We start from the raw sequence: 19,735 nt of genomic DNA on the forward strand, positions 1-19,735 counted from the left end.
AATGCATCTCTGAAGCTATGTGATGATCCATTCTTTTACTCTTCAATTGTGACTTTGGTATCTGTTAAGCTGTGCTCTCCAGAAATGAGAAATCCTGCTAGTTTAAAGCTTTTCTCCATTGTATTTGTATTCAGGTTGTATTCCAAAAATTTGTTTGGATCGCAAGCAGCAGATGGCTGGTTAGTGTTTTATCTCCATCATTTATGGTGTTGTGCTCTGGTAAGTTCATTATCTCTCCATGGGCAGCCACCACCTGAAGAGAAACCCTGTTGCTAATGGGCGAATAAACAAATTCAGACAGACGTCTTAAACTCCTGGGCCCGTATGTGTAAAATTTTACTCTCATGTGTGTAAATTTTATTCTTTCACTTCAGAATAAGAGTGATTAATAAAGGTTCATAAGTGTTAAGATTTGGTCTCAGCTCCTTAATTATTTGAGAGCGGAAGAGGTCTTCTAACCAGAGTAACAAGATGGCAGCAGAGTCCGAAACCATGGACTTTATAAACAAAGAAACAATGTTTTGGAATTATATGATGACAGGGAGTTAATGAAATAATATAATAATATAAAAAGAATTTAATAAATGTAAGGATCTGCAGCTTCAGTCTTTTCTTTATATAGCCTACAGCTTTGTGTAATAGGATGTGATTTAGCAGCTTAAATATTTAAATTAAATGTGCATGAAACCAAGCCAAAATGGATACATATTTGTAATTCCATACGGAATGGGGTAACATAAAAAAGTTTAATGCATAAAGCAATTTTTTACTTTTGCTTCTCTGTCACAATTTCTGTTTGAAAAAATAAATTGCAGGTTTCTTCATGTATTTATCTTCATATGGGTTGAAGTCAACCAGTGATGTATAAAGTACCTAAAAGCAATACTTGAGTAAAAGTACATATATTTTGCCAGAAAATGACTTTGGTAGAAGTGAAAGTAAATTTTTAGAATATGACTTCAGTAAAGTCTTAAAGTAACAGATAAATATTGTACTATCAAAAGTACATTTTATATTTTCCTTCAAAGACAGTGTTCACCAACCTTTTTGAGCCCATGATCCCCGACCTCAGAATTGTTTAATCTACCACTTAAAAAATTGATAATAAAATCAGCCCAGATTGAACCTTCAGTTTAAGGCATTTTATTCAGCCTGTAATTGTGGGTCTATTTGAATTACCTGAAATTCTTTGGTCCACTTTTCAGATGCAACAAAGCAAACTCTGTAACATGTAGAGTTGCCACTTTCAGTGTTCCTAACTGAGGTCAAAAACACCAATTCAAAAATCAGTTCAAGGATTTTAAGTTCACACATGACAGCTTGACATAAAAACGAGGTTGAGAATTAGTTTAACATATTTAGTTATGATGCATTTATTTAGTTTACTTTATTAAGTTAATACAGTAAATATATGGAAATGTTATGAATAGGCCCTAATCATAACAATGTTGTTAATCAATCATTTTAAATCATTTATCCATTTACTTTTGCCCGTCTAATGAAGTCTTGGTAATAATTATCTGTTTCACAAAATAGCTAAAGGTCTGACAATGAAGTATGGAATAGGGTATCATATTAGGCTAATTGAAAACATAAATAGGATTTCTGCAGGGATGTCATCTACAGCATGAGATAGTACTGAAAACTGTGCAGTTTACCATCATTAGCTGCGTTTACATGGACCAATGTAATCCGATTAAAAGTCCAATCCGAATGAAAACGCTCTATATAAACACGTCTATCGGATTAATAATGCCCAAACCGATTGAAATTTTAGTTGGATTGAAAGGGGTGGTTTAAGCCATTTGTAAAATCCGCCTGATAGGACATGTTAACACTTGATCAGATTTAAAACCAAAGTAGGAAGTTGTGCGGTTATGAAAAAGACGATGCTGGCTCGTAAAGAAACCAAAAACCAGAAATCTGACAAAGCAGTACAAAAATCCATATGCATGTAATCTCTAAATGAACATATTAATGTTTCTATTTAAAATGTCTATGCATTTCCCTAGAGTGAGTTATTGACCACAATTTCTCAATTATTTTTTAAAACACGATTCATTTGCAGATGTACAAACCTACTGTAGGCTAAAGTATCTGATCATAAAATTTAATTTATATTCTTAGTAGGCTATTGAACATTTATTTTATTCATTGTTTACTTACATGTGTTTTGGAAGAATTAACTGTTTTTACCATGGTTCTACCATTGTTCTACATTGGCATGAGACATTACTCTGCCTATAAACTGTAAAAAATATTGTGCTTTATTGTCAAATTTGTACAGTACATACATATAGAGCAGAGATTCCCAAACTTTTCATTCCAGTACCTACCTAGACAGGTATAATCTATCTTGAGACCCACCACAATATTTTTAATCTGAATTTTTTAAAGTAATGGTTACATAATAAAAATACTGTAAAAAAAACGGTTTGGTTGATATTAATTGGAATGCATAATTTTTTTTAATCTGTTTTGTAAATTAACTCTTCTCTTGTTCGATTAGTAATTAAGTGTATATTTTACAATCTTAATTTGAATATGGCAACTTTTATTTTTTAAAATATTATATTTGAATAGGAGTACTTTTTTTATTTTAAGATCTTAATTTAAAAATGTCACAATGATACTTCATTCTTTAATATTTATATGAATAAATGACTAACATAGAGCCATCCTCTATTAGCCAATCACTGACGTCGCAGTCAGTATACTTGCTGATATCATCCATAGCAACGAGGTCAACCCCGCCCTTTCTCATAGTTTCTCGCTGCTCCTTAGTAAAAGTTGCTTTCAGCACCGTTGTCAATAGGTTTTAAGAGGAAACATATACAGCGGTTTAGGAGACCTTAGTGGTAAGATAAAATGTTTTTTGAATACGGGCCCTGATTCTGTTTTTTTTGTTAGTTTTTTTGTGTGCAAGAATTTGTTTATTCTTTAACTAGCATACTGAGGCTCATCTTATAGTGTAAAGCTTTTTCAGAGTAACACAGAGATCTAACAAAGAAAATCATGTACACGTGTTGTTGCAAGTATCTGGAAACAACAAGCTGTTTTCTTTTCTTATATTATTTTGTTTTTTTTTCTTATATTTTTATTTACTTGCCCTGTCACATTTGCCTCTCTATCACAAAGATGAGTAGCTTTTGTTAAGTAACTTGACTTTAACTAAATGAATAAAACACTTCTGTTGGATAACAATGACAAAAAAGGCTGTAATTTTAACATGTTCTATATTATCCAGCTCTATAACATATAGTTCTAGTCAGAATTTAGGGTTAAGCGCATGTATCTTATTCCCCAAAAATGATTTCTTATCTCCTTTTTTAGTTGAACCTTTATGCAGTTGCACTCCTCTGTCGTGTAGGTTAGAGGGCTAGAGTCACTCCAGTGCACAAAGCGAACACAACCGAGTTGACCTCTGCTTGTGTGTCTGTTTTAATGATCCTGCTATCTTAAAGCACCCACGTGTTGGCAGCAACGCATGTTATGTAACAGACAAAAGCCACTGCAGAAAAATTCAGTTGGGCGTTGTTGGGTGCTGCCTGTTAACATCGCCTGGGTGTCTCTGGCAAAACCCATGTGCCATAATGTTGCTATACATGGGATGTTGAAACATTTGCTCATAAACATACTATGTAAACGTACAGGTGTGCTTTGTTACTCGTTTCCCCACATGGTTTTCAGTTGAGTAACCCGAGATGTTAAATCTTATGTGACTTTTCAGGTGTGGCGATTTAAACCAAAACTCAAGACTTTCGATAGTTGTCCATTCATGAGGACTGTCGATAAGTTGTGAATTGCACTGGATTTGCAATACATCTTGGTATATCATCACATTGACGATTAGAAAATTCAGAAATTCAAAGATGGACATTCTCTGAGGACATCATTAATTAAGTTAATATTTAATATTAAATGTGTGATATTTTATTAATCATAATTGAAAATAAAAATATATTTGTATACAAAAACAGTCCTAGCCCATTTTGCTTCGCGCATTTGTTTGTTGGGTGATTTCTCTGCTTTTGGCTTCTAAAAGATGGTCTTGTGACCTTCTATGGGAGGTTGGACCTTTGAACCCGCTGTTGCATGTGTTTTTGTCAGATCATTTAAACAGGTTGACTCACTTCATTCCCATAGTTTTTTTTTTTTTTAAACATTTGCAAGAGTAAGTTATAAGCTACTGGCTGAGTCATTCAGGATTTAATTAACACCATTTCTCTTTTGAACTTTGATAAGAACAGTGTTTACTCACTAATCCTATCCCACCCAGTGGATTAGTCTGATTCGCTGTATTTTGCAGGTATGTCCACAAATTCTTAAAACGATGCAGTTTTGATTATTAGATTGATCTTCAGCATTGATTTTAAATCAGCTTCTCTGCTTGTTTGTGTTGCTTTGCCATGCATGTCTTTGTTCGCACAGCTCTTGCAAAATCAAAGCAAGAGAAAAAGCGCTCCCTCGCTGAAAAGGCCCTTTATGCCCGTCGAGGCACAGAGAGACGTCTGCTTTTTTGTTGGGCGTAGCGGTTGGAAAGACAAGGAATCATGAGTCATGAGCATTTAGTTTTAAGGGATGGAACGCCAGCACTGACTAAGGAAGTACCGTAACATCAGGGAGGGGTGATTATATTCTTCTGTCTGGGGTCAAGCGTTTTATCACAGGTGACATTTGTTAGCAAACTTGTAAAACATGATCTACAGCAGCGTGTCATTGTTTATGTTTTACATACAATACTACATATCACAGTCTACAATGGAGAAGACTGTTGTTAAAAATAGGATGTTAAACATTCAAACACTAATTTCTATTTCACACAAATTTCTTAGGTTTGCTATGTTTGTGTGACACATGAGTATATCACATTGCTAGGACAAGCTATCATTTGGAAACAAACAGTTATTTAGCACACACTTGTATGAATAAATATAAATATCTTTATTCACAATGGATTGCAGGTCGAGAGGACACATAGAAATGTGTTATACCGTGTGGTGCACAGTATGGATACATGGTAATTAATAAATAAGAGTATGTAGTTTGTAAGTGTGCTAATGTTAATTGAAATCCCTGGTTTTACTCTGGTAAAAAAGGTAGTTTGCTTTGTTTGCACTTTCCTGTTCAGGAGTATATGAATGACACTTTCTTGTCTCCCTTAAAGGTTTGACTAACTCTACATCAGTAATTATTTGCCTCAAATGAGCTGCTCTGCTGGGAGAAGCATTATAGGTAGTGTAGTGCCATTGTGATGCTCCTCTGGGGTTTTCCTGCACTGTTTCCTGCATTGTTTTCATCCTGGGATTTCTGTTATTTTTTTGGTTACTGTCGCCAAACAACATGCTTTGTATACTTTAATGGATTTACCCCATAAGCTGACACTTTTTGATACTTGGGCTGCCTTCAAAACATGCCGGAATGATTGCATTTACAGGATAAGTGCATTTGATTGACTCCACAATGTTGTGGTTGTTAGTTAAAGAATCCTATCAAAGCTAGGTGTTATTGGTCATCATGAATCATAATAATAATTGTCATGCGATACTTGTTTGTGTACTGTTGCTGCTGTTTGTGTAAGAATTAGAAACAAACACCATTTTCCTTTCTTTAGCTGGCATAGAGGCTTGGGTGAGAATCAAATTTACCATCATTATTATATGGAATCGCATGAAAAGTAGAAAAGCTTTTTCTTTGGGCCCAATAAAAGAAGAACAAGATAAAGCTAATCATACATATACACATATCCCCTGCCTCGTGTCATGGCATTTTAAAATAATATGAGTAAGGTTCAGTAAAAAATAATAAAGAAAAATGCAGTGGGGTTTAAAAAAGATAATGAAATATGACATTATGTAAAATATGAAAAATGCTACTTTTATGTTAATATTGGGCTATTTTAATGGTAATATGGTAATATTTACATAATTAGGGCTGCAACAACGAATCGATTAAATCGATAAAAATCGATTACTAAAAGAGTTGGCAACGAATTTCATAATCGATTCGTTGTGTCACGCGACGCGGAGACGTTTGATTATAATAAAAAAAAACTATATTTGAGCGCGGAGTGAACACACTCGGTCTCTCTCGCGCACTGATGCTAGCAGAGTCGCCTCATAGACAGGGCGGAGAAAAAAATAAAATAAACGAGCGGAGGAAAGATACATGGCGGAGGCAGAGAAATCCGCGCGACACAAGTCATCCAAGGTGTGGGAGCATTTCACACTAAATTAACAGAAAAAGTGTGTTAACTGCAAAATATGCTAAAGCGACATGGCATGGCACGGAGGCACCACGGCAATGATCCAGCACCTGAAACGCAAATATGTTTGAGTCTTTGATGAGGAGGAAGGGAGTTCAACAGCAGGTTAAGTCACAGAATCGTACTTTTGTTCAGTTTTGAAGTGAGGAACGTAATGTCCCTGGTGCTGGTGTGTACTCGTTATCCAGCTTGACAAGTTAGCGTTAGCTGGTTAATAACAGTAGTAAAACAGGGCTGGTATAGTTACTTTGCATCGCAAGACTAAAGACACATTTTTATTCTAAAAAAAAAGCTTTTCTTACTTAGTAATTTTGTCTCATTTCCAGTCCAAATATCTAAAAAATCTTGAATCAAGATTACTTGACAAGAAAAATGGCATGAGAAAATTAGGTGATGCTTAAAACTTCTGCTTGAGATTATATCTCATTGATATTTATTTTTCCTACCCCATTGGCAAATAATTTTCCTTGTTTTAAGCAAACAATCACTTAATTTCGAGGTGTTTTTTCAGAAAACAAGACATAATTTCTTATGCTATTTCATGTGTCTAGTAAATGTATCTTGATTTAAGATTTTTTTGATATATGGACTGACAACAGGACAAAACTGTCCTGTGAGAGTTTGTGCATCTGCTAGTGTGTGCGTCTGCAGTGTAGATTAGAGAACAAGTTCTGATATTCAAACAAATCCTGCTAAATTTTCTGATTTGAATTGTTCTTTATTTTTTATAAATTATTAATTGTTCTAGCAGCTCAGGTGGCAGTTTACTAAAAAAAAAAAAGATTTGGCAAGCGTGTTACTCAACACTATTATTTTATTTTATTATTATATTTATTATTATTATAACCGCTCAGGGATGATCAAGGAGCAACATGTTTGTGCACTTTCGGAAGATTTAAGTTCTGTTTTGAATAAAGGGTTGAAAATGAATGCTTTTCTTGTTTTTGTTTTTTTATCAGATTAATCGAAAAAATAATCAATAGATAGATTATTAAAATAATCGTTAGTTGCAGCCCTATACATAATAACATAATTTTGAGCGATAAAGTGTTTCTAAACAATCTGTACTCTTATAGTCGTCCTTTAATCAATTGCAAACTCTTTCATTCAAACTGAAGGTTTCAGTGTTCAGCTGAGCTCAACAGAAGAGGTCACAGGAAAGACATGTGACTGCTGGAGTCAACAGATCTCCAGTAATGTGCACCAATAGCATGCACTAAGCCAAACTTGAGCATGGGCTCTCTAATGATCTCTCTCTCTCTCTTTCTGCCTCTCTTTAGGTGTGGCCAGAACAGTGCTTTTGCAGTGAGGGAGAATTGTTCTCCAGTTTTTCTCTCCCCTGATGTCCCCTTCTGCACTGTAAATTCATGATCACATGACTTTGGATATGGACGCAGTCCTGTCCGACTTTGTCCGTTCTACTGGAGCTGAACCTGGACTGGCCAGAGACCTGCTTGAGGGTGAGCTGGCGCCATCCTGTTCTCCGTATTGCCCTTCTATCTGGCTTGTCTTTTTTGCCTTTCAGAGAGGCATCAGTCTTTTAGTGTAAAATGGTAGAGGTGGGGATATATAACTGCTATACTATATATCTCGGTATAGTTATTAAAATAATGTAGTTTTAGTTAAATTCTTTAGATTGATTAAATTTGTAGACAATATGTCAATAAGATGTTTCACCACAAAAAGGATTCACTGCATCATTGCAAAAACGGCTTCATGTTATATTACGCTTTTTTATCAAAAAGAGAATAAAATGTAGTAAAATATTTTCCTGCCTGCTGTTATACTATGGATATATCACATAGTGGAATAAACTCCATAGCAGAACACACAATATTCTGTCATACTTACCAGACCTAGGGATGGACAGCCTTCTTTATGATGAACTGCAGGAGGGCAAAAACCAGTGGCTTAAGCGTCTATACAAAAATGCGCAGTAAGGTAAAGCCTTAACTAACCCGTGCATGTTGCCTAGCAACACTCTATGCTGATAAGAGAACGGGTTATAAATATATAGTTCTGCAGTATGTAAGCTTGACAGTCAGTTCGCGCCAGTGTGTACACAGACAGCTATAGGGGAATGTGTCATTGACCATAATGACGTTTGGTTAACATTTAATCTCTACAACAACAGTGCAGTGGAACTTTGACCTCTTATATTCTTTGACATACTTCATATCTCACAGGCAAGAACTGGGACCTCACGGCTGCACTCAGTGACTTTGAGCAGCTCAGACAAGTGCACGCAGGTAACTTGTCGGGCACCTTTACGGAAGAGAGAGACTACCCCATTGGTGAAAAGGAGATGGCCCGAACACCACGACCGCCCTTACATCGCCAGGATGACGCTGTGCAAGGTAAACAAAGTACTAGAAAGCTAATGTGCATGGCCTGAACTTAATTCTCAAGCAGTTTAGTTATCATTTTTGTAAATGACTTACTCAAACCATGACACTAGTTGCATATGTTGTCATCTCAAGCCTCGCCCGCTGTCACCTGACAAGCACCGTTTTTCACATTGAAACGTGTGGTGGGCAGATAGAAATAGGTCTGGTGATTAATAGGTTACCAGGTTACATAAGTTTAGAATTCTCTAGTTAATTTGAATATGTATCATGGCAGCAGCCACGGAGAAGCGACTTTCAAGGGGGATCTCACACGCCAGCTCCACCATCGTCTCTCTGGCCCGTTCGCACATGTCCAGTACGGGTGCTGTCAACGAGCTGCTTCTAGACAATCCACTTTGCACTTTCCAGCTTCCCGATCTCACCATCTACAGGGAGGACTTTCGCGGATTTATCGAGAGAGATCTTATCGAGCAGTCAATGATGGTGGCGTTGGAGCATGCTGGTTAGTTACCTATCTAAATCATCAATTAAGAGTTTTATATATTTACAATATATATGGATCGGAGTTTGACATTAACGCTTATCCGGGACAAGTGAATGTTTTGTATGGCAAGTGAGAGAGAATTTTACTTTCCTGACCGGACAAGAAACTTGAAAAAACTTGAAATAAAAAAGAATAAGAACAGTGTGACGTATATGGAGAATAATAAGAATATATCCATTAGACAAAGCTGCGTGTTTGTGTGAAGTGCGTTTGTCGTGGTTGTGCTTGTTTGTGTGTGACAATAATCAATAATGCACCGCACTGAGTCCATGTAACTAGATACGGACACGGCATTTATTCCTGTTATTTGAAAGTCATCTGGCTGTTCTAAGTGAATTATTTGCACAGTTTAACGTTCAACAGGGGTGATGGTCGAAGATTTATCTGCGTCTGCAAAGTATGAGGATATGAATACATGAACTTCATCTCTAGTCAGAGTTGCTCTGAGAGTTAATTTTACGAGCGTTTTACTGTTTGAATGAAGCTATCAGTAAACATACAAAAACTCAAGTCTTGACCCGAAGAGTCCCGTTAAATTGAACACTCAGACAAAAAACAATGTAGTGTACTGTAGTATTTGCTATTGAAAAATGTAGTGCCCTTGTAGTAAATGGATAAACACTGTATACTATAGCAAAGTTAAAAAACACTATAGTATCTAAGAATTTTACTGCAGTTTACTATAGTATACAGTAATTTATGTGGACAAATATACCACTAGAAAAAACAGAGAATTTAGATTTTTTTTAAACTAGTTAAGGTAATCTAAAAATTATGCAGCCCTAATTTATCCATCTGTATGTAACTAATTAATGTCTTTTCTCAGTTACCTGCCTATTCATGATGGACTGCACGTGAATATTTTTTATGACGACAAAAGACTATTTATGCTACTACTGTTTGGCCTGTGCCACCAAACTTTAAACCTCTCTAGCACCAGTGCTATGTGGAAAATAATTAACTTACAGCTTTATCACAATAATTATTACTGCTTGCCTTTGTTTTATAGTAGTCACGGAGCGTAGGACTATAACCAAATTCAGACTTTTTTTTACTAAAACTTTCTAGGTTTTGAAACACGACTAAAAAGGTATATGTGTCTATTTAAGTATTGAAATATAACCTTTAAATTCATAGGGAGGCTTAACTGGTGGACACGTTTGGGAACCGGCTGTCAGAGCTTGTTGCCTCTGGCTACTAGTGGAGATGGCAACTGTCTGTTACATGCAGCCTCTTTGGGTGAGTGTGAAAACTAAACCATTGTTTTAATAATAACAAATAAGATTGTTATAAAGATGCTGGTCACAATGGTGTTAACACAAGGTGTTAACATCTATCTTAGACAATCCATTCACAACTCTAAATACAGGTTTGAACAGTGTCCAATTTGGTGACCCGCTCATTTAAACATCATTGTGTTGTAGGCGGAAACACATTTACATTGCATTTGTAGTTTAAACAAACAGGGCATGTCAACCTGGCAGTCAACTATTAAACTTAAACAAATCCCCCAAATCTCTCATTATTTAAATCATGTTGTTGCAAACCTGTTTGACGTTCTTCAAGGGACATAGAGATTTTAACCTGTTCAGTCTCCATAGCCATTCACTTTCTTTATATGACAAAAAAGCACTGACGGCGAAAGGTGACTGAGATTCTGTAATACCTCCTTTTGTTTTAAATGGGAGAACGTATAGCATAGGGTTAAAACAACATGTGAGAATGTTAAAAGAAATGTCATTTTTGAATAAACTACCTTTACGTTTAATTATTGCTCTCTAAGATGTTCAACGTTATTATGCAGGTATGTGGGGCTTCCACGATCGAGACCTGATGTTGCGAAAATCTCTCTATGCATTGATGGATCATGGGCAGGAGAGAGAAGCTTTAAAGCGCAGATGGAGATGGCAACAAACCATGCAGAACAAAGAGGTTGGAGATGTTTATTATAATTATTATTATGTACTCATTTTTATGCCTGAACCACACTAGTAATATCCACACATTGTTAAAGGTGCGCTGGAAAGGATGAAACTTCACTGTAGTTTTCTTTAATTTATCCCTCGATTACAGAATCATTAGGTAAACTAGTTGATAACAGTAATGGCTAGAGTTTGTTATTTAAATCTAAGCAATTTGCTGTTTAACTTTCTACTTGAAGGCATATAATTATGAAAATTAGAAGTTTATTGTGTGTTTGTTAATTGTGTGCAGTCTGGGCTGGTATACACCGAAGAAGAGTGGCAGAAGGAGTGGAATGAGTTGTTGAAGCTGGCATCCAGTGAACCCAGAATACACTACAGCACCAATGGCACCAATGGGTTTGTTGGAACTTCATTTTATCTGTTTGTTTCTATTATTTGTACTGGAAGTTTTATATTTATACTGGGGTACTGCCAGATAACCATTTTTCTCATGACATGTGTTTTGTTCTGTGCAGTGCCGAGTCGCAGGAAGAGCCAGTGTACGAAAGTCTGGAGGAATTTCACGTCTTCGTTCTGGCCCATGTGCTCCGCAGGCCGATAGTAGTGGTGGCTGACACCATGCTACGGGATTCTGGAGGAGAAGGTTAAAAACCAACCAACATTTATGATAAATCCCTGCCACTAAAATCTGCTTATGTTTCGTCATCAAATGTTAATCACAACAGTGGTCATTTACATATAGAATTCTTGGTCATGAAAAATGTATTTTTTTGTAGAAATCCCCTAAATGCTACAGAAGTTTGGAATATCTCCTTTTCAATCATTTTAATGCATGATAATGCTGTGGTTTTTACTTTGATAACCAACGCAAAAAATCATTTTATTCAATTGTTTAGCTTTTGCACCAATCCCATTTGGAGGGATTTACCTTCCCCTGGAAGTAGCTGCCAACAAGTGTCACCGCTCCCCTCTCGTTCTGGCTTATGACCAGGCACATTTCTCAGCCCTCGTTTCAATGGAGCAAAAGGACAGTTCAAAAGAGCAAGGTGAGGAGCCGTTTGTTTTTCATATAGCAAGTCTAATAGCTTTTATGGTAAATTATTGCCTAACAAATGAATCGCAGCTTATTCCTTATGTGAGTCATAAGACTGTAGTGTTTAAAAAAAAAACTATAGTCAAATATTGCATCTAGAGTTGGAGTGTTATTTAAAAAGCCACTGACCATTTGTGTTTCCTTTTAAAACTGTTCGCAGTGGTGATCCCTCTGACAGACTCTGATCATAAGATGCTGCCTTTGCACTTTGCCGTGGATCCCGGGGCAGATTGGGAATGGGGAAAAGATGACAACGACAACGTGATGCTAGCAAGGTAAATATTTCATTGGACATGTTGGTTTTTGAACAATGTTCTGTATAAAGGCATATTTATGCCTTTATTTATAGCATCTGTAATGTTTTATTGATCACACAAGACATTATTTTTGTACCTCAGAAAAAAAACTGGTGGGTTATTCTGTTTTCTTTATACTGGTACTAGGTAGCATTTTACTGTCTTTACATAGCCATAATATAAATGAAAATATTAGATTTTACTTTGTAGTGCCTGTAGATTTTTTCTGATAATAATGAAAAGAAACCAAGAAGAACCATTACTTGGCATAACTTGGCTCTCCAGTATTTTGAATTTGAGTCCAATACCAAGCTCAACTCCTAGATGTACCATACGGTTGTGTAAATGCGACCAAACTGCAGAACCCATTCAACAAATCGTGTATTAAATACAATTATTATACAATAAAATAATAATGTTAATTAAAATTAACATAAATTAAATAAATATAAATAGTTATATTATTGGACACTAGACACAGCATGCCACAATTAAATGCCATCCATTGAGTTTCATTGTTTTGAATCCGAAACGTGTCATGTGTGCATACAACAAATTTGATTGAGAGTTACAAACATAGGAATGTTTCCAAGTGTTCAGGTTATTTTGATGACACCACACAGTGCCAAATGACTCAGCTCTGACTCGCTTACATCACAGTTTAGTAATGCCGGACCATAATGACAGAATTAGTTCTGTGAGGCCTGCGGTGACTGTGTGCCGTTGACAAACATTCAAGATTAGCAACACTCATTCTTTAATGCAGATTAACTGCTGCTATGAATAGAAGACTGGGAAGTCTTCAAATAGTTAAGGATTGCGTCTGTAGTACAGTTTTGTTCCACAAAAACAGCGTCTGCATTTTACACTTTTAGAAATGTGCTGTCTTAAAATAACAAACTTAAATATCACTTTACCTCAGGACAGGTTAGGTGGTTATGCACAAGAAGCGGTGTGGTTGTATGTGACAGTATTCATTTATGCACTACATCTTCTAAGCATTGTTAATAAAACATAAAATGTGATTCGTTTTTTTCCAAAGGCAGTTAAAATTGAGCTTGTATGGGAATATCATTGCTTTGACCTGTTTGTTGTTTGGTTGCAGTGTAACTTTATCTCTGGAGGCCAAGCTTCATCTACTGCACAGCTACATGACTGTGACCTGGCTTCCCCTGCCCGTAGAGGTACAGGTGAGCTTCTTGCTTTGCTGAAAATAAGATTAGTTTAACTAACTAGGTGAAAAGTAAAAGCTTGTACACACCGGGACAATAATCTCACACGCTTATTGCAAGGTTAACGTGGAAATTCACTCCCTGACATAGATGGCACTTAATGAAAAACAGAAATGGCGCTGCGCAACTTGCTTCTGACTCTTTCAATTCATCTGGTTTCCTCTTCATCAATGTGTGCTCAGCAAGACCGTTTTGTGCTTTAGCGCCACCAAGTCATGTATTACTGTAACCCTATTAGCTCCAGGCACGTGTACGCTAATCTCAATGGTCGTTTTATTAAACGACTCACTTTTTCCAAGTCGGTGTGCACCCTTTGTTTAATCATGAGGCGATAAACGTCGACGATAAACGTGCGCGATGTGGACAAGCCTTAACTTCCAAAAAGCATACAAAGCCTTTTTATTGGGAACACAAATTTACCTAGTTTCAAAGATTTGTTTTTAAAGTGTGTAATTTGGAGTGTGTCTTCAAACAGTGATTATTCTTGACGATTTGTTTGTGCCAAATCGCTTTTATATTCATCAACTATGCTTAAAAAGGTTATTCTAAGGTCAGCCAAAAATTGTTGTATCGCGTCTGCATTTGTATTAAAGCTATTAAAGCCTTTTTTGTCTGCATACACAGCAAGCCCCACTGGCCCAGCCAGAATCACCTACAGCGTCTGCAGGAGAGGATACCCGCACCCCGCCAGACTCCGGAGAGTCCGATAAAGAGTCCGTCAGCAGCAGTTCCAATGGAAACGGAGACAGTAGCGCAGCAGGAACCAGTGGTACAACGGGCAAAACGAGTGGTGGATCTTCCAGCTCCTCGAGCTCGTCCAGTAACAGCTCTGCTGGGATGACCGGCACTATGGGCAAGGAGAAGGGCAAGAAAGACAAAGAAAAAGATAAGGACAAGAAACGGGCAGACTCCGTTGCCAACAAGCTGGGTAGCTTTGGCAAGAGCCTGGGCAGTAAGCTGAAGAAGAATGTAGGAGGTTTGATGACAGGGAAGAATGCAAGTGGGAGTGTGGGAAAACAGGAAGGTCAGGAAAAGAAGAAAGGCTCCCTGAGAGGTCGTAAGGGCAGTAAGGACAGCTGTCCCTCCATTCAAACCGGCTCGGAGGACTCTGGTAAAGGTTCACCATCCTCCAACAGCGAGCGGCAAAATGGAAACTGCTCCGAGAGCGACACGTTTAAATACAGCTCGGACGTGAAGGTTAGTCTCGGCATTCTCCGATCCGCTATGCAAGGCGAAAGGAAGTACATCTTTGCCGCAGTACTCACTACAAGCAACCGGCAGCCGTTCCAAGAGGAGATGATCCAGCGCTATCTGTTGGACGCAGAAGAGCGTTTCCATACAGAGCAGGAACAGAAGAGAGAGGCTGAACGGAAAGCACCCGGGGGTCTCGCGACGACCGTCGGATCCCAGATGAAAAAGGAGGGGCAAGATCTGGGTTACAGAGGTCTTGAAAGCAAGGAAGAAGCTACTGACAACTCGCCTCCAACTTTCAACCCTTTGAAGTCCTCTTCTTACAGTCCAGTAATGTACTCGGGTGTGGTGCCCATCCCTAGGCCCACCATAATTGACCAATCTCCCTCCCCACTCACCCAGCATGTTCATATGCACGGTTACCTGGAGACAAGACGACAACTTGCAGGAGGCTCGCCTTCCTCTTACCCCGGCTTGCCATCTTACGCTACACTGCCACGACACTACCCGTTAGCACAGGGCCCTCCACATTCCCAGTACCACCCACCCTCGACCTCTTTGGGTAGCCCGTCCCGTATCACCCCCTGTTTGACGTCTTTTCCCCATGAACACGACCCAGCTGATTACCCACCTGAACTGACTATAGGAGGCTACACAAATGGCTTGCGGGACTTGCGCACTACTCTGGACGGCCGCAATGGGCCAATGCCTGTGAGGCATTATTCCTTAGGCAGCGCAGGTGGACTGGCCAACCTGCAGTCTAGCAGATGCAGAACACCAACCTGCAATTACTACGGCCACCCAGAGACAGGCTACTACTGCTCGTACTGCTACAGAGAAGAGTTGAAGAGGCGAGAACCAGAGGCAGCTATTCACAGGTTTTGAATGGATAATCTGCTCTGCCCTCCCCTAAAAGGACTCCACCGGAGCCCGCTGCGTGAGCCACATCACATTCTGTTTGCGTAGATCTTGCTTGAACACGAGATCAGCTTTTTCTCGTGGATGAGGGGACAGTGACGATGGCCATGGGACTGCTGTTGCGTTACATTTGCCGTGGCTCATAGGCAGGAGCTTCAAGCTCTGCCCTTATTGGTCGTGGTCAGGCTGTCTCTTCCTAGTGGCGAGAATATAGAGCACAGACAAAAGATGTTGGAGCATAGTAGCTATCTTGCATCACATGAACAAATGCATACCCCAAAAATACATGTTAAGCACATGAAATTGTATTTATGACTGCTGCGTTTGTAGAAATGATAACTCTGCAGTCAGTGTAAGACTTGCCATATTGTGATTTCAGAACAACAACACACTGTTACCTAAAAATGCGTGTTGTCCGCATTGACCTGGTTTGCTCTGTTACTTTTTTCTGCATCCGTTTCAAAACCATACTTGACTTAAATGAGATGTCTGCTTTTGGTGCTTTTTAGCTTCCTTCCTCATAGATGTTCAACTTCAAATCAAGTGCGGTGGAGCTGAACCTTGACAGCCAAAGGTTTTGATTATCCTCAATTGCTTATTCACACATGTCCGTATGAAGTTTGGAAACATTTAGAACAAAGTGTACACATTTTAAAATCGCCCATCCTAATATTAACTTTATAGATAGGCACCTCATGTGCCCCTCTTTTTATTAGATTTTTTTAATAATGGTACATAGCGTGGATATAGCGCGAAAGTATTATATTGTTTATTTTAACAAAGTCAAATAAGGTACTCGCAGAGGGGTAACGTTGAAAGCGATCTCTTAGTTCCCTTCAGGCATTACTGCTTCACCAAATTCAGCGTTGTGTTCCTTGATGATATTGGGGGGTAACACTGGCGTCAGCTGTCCTTAAATTCACTTTTCCTTTATGTGAAGATTATCGCCCCAGTGACGTATGACAAAGCTGCACAAAACCAAGCACTTTTTTGATGTCCCAATGTTGTGCGTGCGGGCCTTAGACGTGACAATGATAGACTGTTATGTTACTGTGCTTCTCGTCGCTATCATACAGCGTTTTGGATGAAGTTAGCAGCTCCTCTCGTGTGGACTGCAAAGGTAAGGGTTCAGCATTTGGTGCCACTGTGTTGTGCGCAGGCTCACTTCTTTCCTAGTTGCCTTTTCACTCTTAGTTCAATCCTTCAGGGGGATTGTTGAACTGAATTGATATTTTTCTTTGCTTCTGCATTCGTAAAGCTGAATACAGAATTGTCAGTATTTGTGGACGCAGAGGGATACTTGCTCATCAGTAGATAAACTAGAGACTGCACCATGCATCTAGATTTTATGACAGATGTACCTTTTCACAAACCTGTTATACTGTTGACAGACAGTACAGGCCCTGTTAAAGCCAGCTAGTTGTATTAAAGGGTTGGTTGATCTAAAAATGAAAATACAATCATTACTTGCTCACCCTCATGTCTCGGGCATTCACCACACAGTGATGTGAAGGTGACACTGTTGAGCTCCAAAAAGAGAACAAAGTTACCTAAAAGGAGTCCATATGACTCTTTTGATTTTATGTAACAATACTTTTATCATAACTCGCGTACAATATCTTTTGTAATGTGGTACAGCAGAGAGCAAGATACATCCATATCGACTTTCAATATATTGAGGAAATGGCCAAAATATTCATAAAAATGGGGTGAGTAAATAAAGATCGCTTTTTCATTCTCAGTCCTTTTAAATGCTCATCGCTCATGTGAAATGGGCTGTTATAGTACTGTACGAGGATGCTGCTGCTGTGATTTTCATGTGAATAGCTGATTTGAGTTACTTTTAGTGTATCACACTGGTGGTAGATGTAGAACTGGTGATGTAGTCTCTATGAACGCCCGCTTCTAAAACACTCAAAACAGATGTATTCAGTCATATGCAAATATCTGTGTAACCATGTCGACTTGCGAAACTTCAACATTAAAATTACTGATTTGCACAATAAAGAAGTAACCAAATCTAAGCATCATCAGACTTCATCTGGTGTCTCCCTGCATTTGAAGCCTTTTCAATTTGGGTTCTTCATTTTTATTATGTTTTGACAGAGTGAAATTTTGCAGCAAAATGAGAACCTGTTTTATTTTTGAAGATGATTGTTTTAGTGTTATTCACACTTATAACCGATAGATGGCGCACTTGTTAAGGTTATTTTTGGCAGCGATTACCTCTATTTCTGTATCAATTCAAGAAATCTTCAGTGACCTAGTGAGACTGACAGCTTATTTCACAGTGTAAATAAGGGACAGAGAGGACGCTGCTTGTTTGTTTGTTTGTTTTTTGTTTATTTGTTTGTTTTTGGACAAGCACATTTGAATATAAATGCAAGCAAATAAGTGGATGTAATTGAACAGTTGTTTTGTCTTATGTGAGGCATATTCACCCAGACATCTGATTTCCAGTCTGCTAATTCGTGAAAAGGAATTCAGCGTGTGAGCACGTGTTTGTGTGTTTACTGTGTGTGTGTCCAGTCAATTGAGCTTTTGCAAAAATATTGCAGCTTCAAGGCACAAACGTGGGGAAAATGACAAGTGATTCTCCGCAGGAGTTTATGTTCTCCTTCTATTGTACTTGTAGCTTTCATTTTAACGGATCCATTTATTTAACAAAATGGAGAGGTCGTTCAAGGACTTCAATAAGATTGCGAACATTTTTGTATTAAGGAATAAAAAATGTTGTATAAATGCGTTCGAGTTATTTTTGTAAATCAAAAGCAGTTTTACAGTGTTTTTTAAAGATACGAATGTATGCTGTATAGGACCCAAGTTGGAGTCAGTGGTTGAGTTAGTATTTTGGGGCTACTGTAGGTTGACCAAGAGAAGCTTCTTACAACTTGAGTTTCTTGTGACAAACTAATTTCCCCATCAGCGATCTGACAAGATGGTATGATTTAAGAGTCTATATTTGTAGTAAGATTTTTCAAGCGTTTGTGAAGTTTAGTTCTGAAACTGGGATGTTCTTTCCTACGTGGCTTGTTGTCAAACAGACGGGCCACTGTAAATTTCATCATTTCAATTTTAAAGCAAGTTACTTTATTAGATTTTTGTGTACATTTTCTAAATGATGGTGATGTCCACCCTCAGTTTTCACACTAAATTCTCTTATTTGTTACAGTGGGCTTTTTGTTTTATGATGATGTATCTTACTATTTTTATATAGTATGTTTTCACGGATGTAACAGAACTACAGTCAACAGCATATTCGAATTTGCATTGGACTGAAACTGTTGCATGTACAGAACTGGCAGATTTATTTGTGCATTACTTCTGGCGTATTGGGCAGTTTGTGGTTCTTTTCAGTTTTTATTTCAATCTTGTTTGAGGGGTGACCCTAGGCTGTGTGACAGTGCAATCTTGGTGGAAAGAACATCTGATTTTTTTTGTTAGATTTTTTTTCTCTTTCTTTTTGCACCGTTTTAATAAAATTATCATTGTATTTAAACACAGGTTTTTGTGTTGGTCTTTTTATTTTGCATTCTTCCAAATTGTGGGATCTTCTATTTTAAAAATGTACATTTAAAAGTTGTATAAGGATATGTTAGTTTGTCAAACATGGGGTTCAATTATATTCTTCAAACTGTTCATTTATAATAAAAAACATTAATTTAACATTAATACATTTTTAGGTATTCATTAGGTATCAACTATTTGCTACAAGATATAGATGTGTTCCCTTAAGTCAGCTGGTAGAATGCAACACTAACAACAGCAATATCATGGATTGATTTTTGAATGACGCAAATACACAGAGCATCTGCAAATGCATATATGTCAATAGAAACAATGGCAAACAGAGTTCTTAAGCATAGATACTCTACAACATATTTTAGCAAGGTGTATAACCAGCCGGCATCGAATATCTGTTT

The 19,735-nt window shown here is 37.8% G+C and overlaps 1 protein-coding gene across 5 annotated transcripts in view; it reads left to right on the plus strand.

The window, feature by feature from the left end:
- otud7b (OTU deubiquitinase 7B) overlaps positions 1-19,315 on the plus strand; it is a 31,438-nt gene extending 12,123 nt beyond the window's left edge. Inside the window, exons 1-12 of one of the 5 annotated variants that reach the window (XM_056762714.1) lie at positions 4,179-4,309; positions 7,546-7,725; positions 8,452-8,622; positions 8,888-9,115; positions 10,295-10,396; positions 10,962-11,089; positions 11,372-11,478; positions 11,598-11,725; positions 11,979-12,128; positions 12,336-12,450; positions 13,577-13,661; positions 14,328-19,315. In XM_056762714.1, coding sequence (XP_056618692.1) covers positions 7,641-7,725; positions 8,452-8,622; positions 8,888-9,115; positions 10,295-10,396; positions 10,962-11,089; positions 11,372-11,478; positions 11,598-11,725; positions 11,979-12,128; positions 12,336-12,450; positions 13,577-13,661; positions 14,328-15,779 — 2,751 coding nt within the window. In that variant the 5' untranslated portion in view covers positions 4,179-4,309; positions 7,546-7,640 and the 3' untranslated portion in view covers positions 15,780-19,315. Of the gene's footprint in view, positions 1-4,178; positions 4,310-7,545; positions 7,726-8,451; positions 8,623-8,887; positions 9,116-10,294; positions 10,397-10,961; positions 11,090-11,371; positions 11,479-11,597; positions 11,726-11,978; positions 12,129-12,335; positions 12,451-13,576; positions 13,662-14,327 lie in introns of those variants that run through there. The other 4 variants (XM_056762713.1, XM_056762716.1, XM_056762715.1 and 1 more) reach the window with 4 other exon arrangements.
- Positions 19,316-19,735: the final 420 nt, after the last annotated feature.

This window comes from Triplophysa dalaica, chromosome 12, assembly GCF_015846415.1.
Source record: "Triplophysa dalaica isolate WHDGS20190420 chromosome 12, ASM1584641v1, whole genome shotgun sequence".
NCBI classification, from domain to species: Eukaryota; Metazoa; Chordata; class Actinopteri; order Cypriniformes; family Nemacheilidae; genus Triplophysa; species Triplophysa dalaica.